Raw genomic sequence first — 6,839 nt, 5'->3', positions numbered from 1 at the left:
GACTCAGAAAAACTGATCTCATGTCTGTTGCCGAACATTATGATGTTTCGTGTAAAATGTCAATGAAGAAAGATGAAATTAAACATATTATTGCCAGTTATTTGGTTGCGAAGGGTATATTCAAAGATTCGGAATGCAAGCCTATTTCAGAAAATACAGAGATTCGTGAATTGGAACTGCAATACGAGACACGCCTGAAACTTCGTTTGAAAGAAATGGAACTGGAGTACGACCTGCGTCTGAAAGAACTTGAATTTAATAGCAACCGTCATTGAGACACGGACTTCGACGTTACGAAACACGAAACACATCCGTCTGGTACCTGCATTCAATGAAAAAGAAATAGATAAGTACTTTTTATTATTCGAAAAAGTCGCGGTAAGCCTTAATTGGCAAAAGCAATTTTGGCCACTCTTATTGCAAAGCGTTTTAGTCGGTAAAGCTCAAAATGCTTATTCTTCTTTGTCACCGGAAGATAGTGCTAACTATGAAACCGTTAAACAGTCAATTTTGCGTGCGTATGAATTAGTTCCTGAAGCATATCGGCAAAAATTTCGAAACCGAAAGAAAGATGAAAACGAAACTTACGTTGGGTTTGCACGTGAAAAAGAGGTGCTTTTCGACCGTTGGTGTGATTCAAAATCGGTTAATCGTGATTATGAAAGTTTACGTCAAGTTATCTTATTAGAAGAATTCAAACGTTGCATTTTTCCTAGTTTACATACGTATTTAGATGAACGGAAAATTGATAATCTATCAGAAGCAGCTAAATCATCTGATGAATATTCATTGATTCATAAAGTTAATAAAAATCAACAATTCAAACCTAAAGTTCAAACGGTTGATAATTCTACAGTTAGAAAGGATGTAAATAAATCCATTGTGTGTCACTACTGTAAAAAGCAAGGTCATATTATGTCTAATTGCTTTAAGCTACAAAACAAACGTGAAAATGAGAAAACTTATAGTACATCTTCACCTCAGTCTGGTTCCGTTCTCACTACAACACTACAATTTCAAAGTAAACCTGAAATGCATTCTACTTCGGTTAAGTTGTATGATCCTTTTGTTTCTGACTGTACGGTATCTATTGATTCATCTCCGTCAGTGAGTGTTAAAATGCTTAGAGATACTGGTTCATCACAAAGTCTTATTCTAGAAAATACGTTGCCATTGTCTGATAAAACATATACAGGTAGAGATGTCTTAATTAAGGGTGTAGGCAATGAAGTTCTGAGTATACCATTACATAAAGTTCATTTAAATTCGGCAATAATTAATGGATCTTTCGTTGTTGGGGTCTGTACTTCCATACCGGTAAAAGATATAAAATTCTTACTTGGTAATGATATTGCTGGAGGAGAGGTTTACTTAAATCCAGTTGTTAGCTTGATCCCAAACTGTGACGAGGCGACAGAGAATTTGAATGAAATAACGCCAGGATTATTTCCTGCTTGTGTAACGACTCGTAGTAGGTCTAAATCTTTGGAAACAGAAATCTCTGAATTGTCTGGTGATAGTGCTGAAAATTTAGCAGTTGATTTAGATAAAACGTTTCTTCAGAAAATATTTGAAAATTCTGCTTGTGATATACCTGACTGTAATTTGTTGTCTAAAGATAATTTGGTTGTTTTACAGTCGTCTGATCAGAGTTTGACAAATATCATGAATAGTGCTGTTGATTCAAAAGAACAACTTCTAGATAGTTCTACTGGTTATTTCTATCAGTCCGGTATATTGATGCGTAAGTGGCGACCGCCTACGGCGCCTGCTAATAACGATTGGCAAACAGTTTATCAAATTGTTATACCTGTTGAATATCGTTCTGATATATTACATTTTGCGCATGAAACTCCATTAGGAGGTCATCTGGGCGTCAATAAGACGTATAGTAAGATTTTGAGACATTTCTTTTGGCCTGGTTTGAAAAGCTCAGTAGTGAAATTCTGTCAAACTTGTCATGATTGTCAAGTGAGTGGAAAGGGGAAGTCAGGAATTCCATCTGCTCCTTTAATACCAATTCCGGCCATTGGTGAACCATTTTCAGAGATAATTTGTGATTGTGTAGGGCCTTTACCGAAAACGAAATCGGGTAATCAATACTTACTTACTATCATGTGTAAAGCGACTAGATTTCCTGAAGCTATTCCATTGAGAAAAATTGATACACCTTCAATTTGTAAAGCTCTGGTCAAGTTTTTCACATTGTTTGGACTTCCTCGATCGTTACAATCTGATAATGGATCCAATTTTATGTCTGGCATTTTCCAACAGGTTATGTTTCAGCTAGGTATATCGCAAAGCAAGTCTAGTCCTTATCACCCCGAATCACAAGGAGCTCTTGAGAGATTTCACCAGACTTTAAAGTCTATGTTAAGAGTATATTGTAATGAGAACGGAAAGGATTGGGATGAAGGGGTGCATTTATTACTTTTTGCGACGAGAGAGTCGGTACAGGAGTCTCTGGGTTTTTCGCCCTTCGAATTAGTATTTGGACATCAAGTGAGAGGAGTGCTAAAACTTCTTAAAGATCATTGGTTGTCGGATGTAAAGGATATTCCTTTATTAAAGTATGTATCTGATTTCAAATCTAGACTACATAACGCGTGGAAATGTGCTCGTGAAAATCTTGCAGAAGCACAAATTCAGATGAAACATTGGTATGATAAGAAATCTAGAAATCGAAAATTCAACTGTGGTGATAAAGTTTTAGTACTCTTCCCTATTCGGACCGATTCATTGACTGCTAAATTCCACGGTCCGTACATAGTTCAAAAGCGATTAAATGATGTTGACTATCTAATACAAACTCCTGATCGCCGAAAAGAATGGAATTGTGTCATATAAATATGCTTAAACCGTATAATGAGAAAGTGGAATCTTGCATGCTTTAAACCGACCGTTAGTCTCAGAATCGTATTCTAGTGTTCAAACTGTAAATAGTTTAGATGAAATTGATGATGATTGTTGTGAATTTGATAACTATTTGGACCGTTCTAGTTCGGGTAGTAACAATGTTAAGGAAACTGTAACTAGTGATAATTTTCTTGAAAAGATTAGTTGTCATTTGGAGCATTTAGAATCTGACGAAAAGGCTCAATTAACTCATTTACTAATTGAGTATAAACATTTGTTCACAGAAAAACCTGGTTTAACTGATCTCCTTAAACATGATGTTGATGTTGGTAATTCTCGTCCTGTTAAACAACATCATTACCGTCTAAATCCTGAAAGAGCAGAAATCATGAAGGAAGAAGTGATCGAAATGCTGAAATTAGGAGTAGCAGAACCTAGCGACAGTCAGTGGAGCTCACCATGTATCCTTGTGTCTAAACCTGGCGGTAAGTGGCGTTTTGTCACTGATTATAGGAAAGTTAATTCACTTACTAAAACAGATTGTTTTCCGATGCCTAGAATTGACGATCTTATTGACAAAATCGGCAAAGCAAAATTTGTGTCGAAATTTGATCTAAATAAAGGGTACTGGCAGGTTCCACTGACTGACCGTGCGAAAGAGATATCTGCTTTCGTAACTCCGGATGGGTTGTATCAGTATAAGGTTATGCCCTTCGGCATGAAAAACTCGGCCGCTTCTTTCCAAAGGTTAATGAATAAAGTTGTGAAAGGGTTAGTGTGTGTCATTGTCTATTTGGACGACATTATTGTCTTTTCTACCGATTGGAATGAACATCTCGAACAATTACGTGGTTTGTTCCAAAATCTGACTGCTGCTAATCTCACCATTAATCTATCTAAGAGTGAATTCGGAAAAGCGACTGTTAGATACTTGGGTCACGTAGTTGGTCAAGGACATGTCAAACCAATTTCAGCTAAAATTCAAACTATTATTGATTATCCGGTTCCTATAGATAAAAAAAGTATCATGAGATTTCTTGGAATGGCTGGATATTACAGAAAGTTCTGCAGAAACTTTTCTTCAGTAGTTCAACCATTAACGAATTTACTGAAGAAAGACGTTAAATTGTTCTGGTCCAAAGAGTGTCAGATTGCTTTTGAATCTGTGAAGAGTTTGTTAACTTGTAGTCCTGTCTTATTAGCACCTGATTTCGGCAAACAATTTAAATTAGTTGTGGATGCTTCGGACATTGGCGCGGGTGCGGTATTAGTTCAAACTGATGAAAACGGTATTGAGCACCCGGTATGTTATTATTCTAAGAAGTTTGCTGGTGCACAATTGAATTATTCGACAATCGAGAAAGAATGTTTGTCACTTATACTCGCTCTTGAACATTTTAATGTGTATACATCCATGAGAAAGTTTCCACTACTCGTGTTTACGGACCACAACCCGTTAACATTTCTGAAGTCAATGTGTAACCGTAATAAAAGATTGATGAAATGGAGTCTTATGTTACAGGAATACAATCTTGAGATTTATCATATTCGTGGCAAGAATAATGTGATAGCCGACGCTCTTTCCAGAATCTAGTTGTACTTAGGTCTATTACTGTGATGATTGAATTTTGAAGAAGGAATTCTGAATTATGATAAGTCTTAATGAGTAACGGCTGAACATTTTGCAGTTCATTCTATAGTTTATTAAAGTGCTATAATAAATTTGACTGACCCTTTTAAGGGGGGGGGCGTCTGTTATGTCCATGTATGTGAAATGTATATAATCTCCATGGTATTCTATCAAGTATATTCATATTTCTCTGTTAAACTGTCTGTATAACTTCTATATATAATGTGTGCTAAGAACCACTGAACTGTACTGTCTGTTCACAGTCACGGTCTTCAATATAAATATCTGGTTTTGTGAACATGCAGGCAGTTCGAGAGTTACGGCCAGACCAGTACTACGTAAAATAAATTGCTGTTATCTGAAAAGTGGAAGTCGTTGGTCTTTAATACTTGACTTCGAGGAATTCGCAACAAGATTTCCAGAGGATTCTCAATTGGTCGTAACAATTGGACCCTTCCTTTTTCCTATATTTGTAAATATTTCTGCTATAGTTGGTCCAGGAAACGTATCAATTTTAGTTGCCTTATTCAATTGGCGATAATCATGAACCAACCGATCGGACGGTGAGCCATCAGGATTTGTTTGGCCCCCCTTGCGTACTAATATACACGGAGATGCCCATTCAAACGTGGACTCCCTGACAATGCCTTGTTCAGCCAACTTTTTAACTAGCTTATCTTCGACCTCCCTCAGTGCAAATGGAGGTTTATACGGTCTACGCCCGATAGGTGGTGTTGCACCGGTATGGATCCGGTGTTGCCACGGCACATTAGCTCGTGTAAGCTCCCCACTATCATTTGCAAAAATGTCTCGATATTCCTCGAGTAAAGCTTCCAACTTTTTTTCTTCCGTTCGGACTCAGGTCGGAATTGGTCACGTCATGTCCAAGTTATTTACTGCTAAGGGGCATAAATAATCTCTAATATCGGATTGTTCATTTAATTGATGTATTTGGTCGAAACGATCTTGTGAAACTGCCGAAAAGTCCAATGTTACAAAACCTATGGCTGTACTCTTCCTAATTTTCAGAGGTATGTTGGTAGTATTGCATAATTTTAGTGGTACTCGTCTCTTATGAATTTCCACAATACATTCGTTACTGTTGATATTGTAGCGGGTTTTCATAATCCGGTTCGAAGAGAACGTAGTTATGATCTGCAAGATACATATTTAGTTTGCCGCTTATGTTACATTGTGATTTTTGAGGAATAGTCATATCGCTAATTGCCGTAACCTTGGCGTGATGACCGAGGCCAACCTGTTTTTGTAGCTGTATTGGATAACCCTTATCTCAGGACATTGTCCCTGTACAAAAATCTAACTGAACTCTCTTTTCGTTCATAAAATCTAGGCCAAATTTTAACTTTTGTTGTAGTGGACTTGCTAAATAAACCGTCTGTCTAAACTTTTCTTGACCTTTCTGAATCGGAATTTCTACAGTTCCCTCTAGAGAACCGTTTGCAGAGTGAGCGACACTAAGTTGTCGTTCTTTAATCGAAATAGTTTTCAATAATGGGGATTTATGATAAATTTGGCTATCCATAACGGAAATCATAGCACTGTTGTGGTGATGGTTTCGGTTCTGCAACAGTGTTGTGGTGATGGATTCTTCTCCTATGTTGCGGTTCGTATATCTTCCAGTGCTGAATCTGGATTGGGTTGTCCAACTAGCGTCGTGGTAATAATTCTTCTAGATGATGTTGCGAGGACACTCTCTCAGATCAGATCTCCGTCCTTGGTCTTGATTTCTCACACGGCTCCCAGAAATAACTTAACAATTTCTAAAGTCATCTTTCGTTTATTTCTTCTTATTAGATGTATACAGATCATTCCCGGAGCTCTACCATATTTGGCCGTACCATATTTGGTTTACCTACGTAGATACATACGTCACTTCCGCACTTGTTCATTTATATAATTTCTATTTATGTTCATGTATGTACATATCCACGCAGGTTGTCTGATACTGCAATACTAGCCATGAACACTAGCTTCCATGCACTACTTGTATCTTGTATCTTGTATGTTCCCGAAAGCATTATTGGTATAATTCATGAAAGCCCAATAATATATATATATATATATATATATATATATATATATATATATATATATATATATATATATATATATATATATATATATATATATATATATATATATATATATATATATATATATATATATATAAAAAAAAATATATATATATATATATATATATATATATATATATATATATATTTTTTTTTATATATATATATATATATATTATTGGGCTTTCATATATATATATATACCATTGTATATATACCATTGTACCCAATTTCGCTAACCGATCTAACAGTGTGTTAAG

At 36.1% G+C, this 6,839-nt stretch overlaps 1 protein-coding gene across 1 annotated transcript; it reads left to right on the top strand.

The window, feature by feature from the left end:
- Positions 1-1,119: 1,119 nt before the first annotated feature.
- On the top strand, positions 1,120-4,450 carry LOC141911553 (uncharacterized). The gene is made up of 2 exons (XM_074802543.1): positions 1,120-2,570; positions 2,944-4,450. The coding sequence occupies exons 1-2, from the start codon at positions 1,120-1,122 to the stop codon at positions 4,448-4,450; spliced, it is 2,958 nt and encodes a 985-aa protein (XP_074658644.1).
- Positions 4,451-6,839: the final 2,389 nt, after the last annotated feature.

This window comes from Tubulanus polymorphus, chromosome 10 (genome assembly GCF_964204645.1).
Source record: "Tubulanus polymorphus chromosome 10, tnTubPoly1.2, whole genome shotgun sequence".
Lineage (NCBI taxonomy): Eukaryota > Metazoa > Nemertea > Palaeonemertea > Tubulaniformes > Tubulanidae > Tubulanus > Tubulanus polymorphus.
The sequence above is the reverse complement of the archived record's forward strand: the minus strand, read 5'-3'. Positions and strand labels throughout refer to the sequence as shown.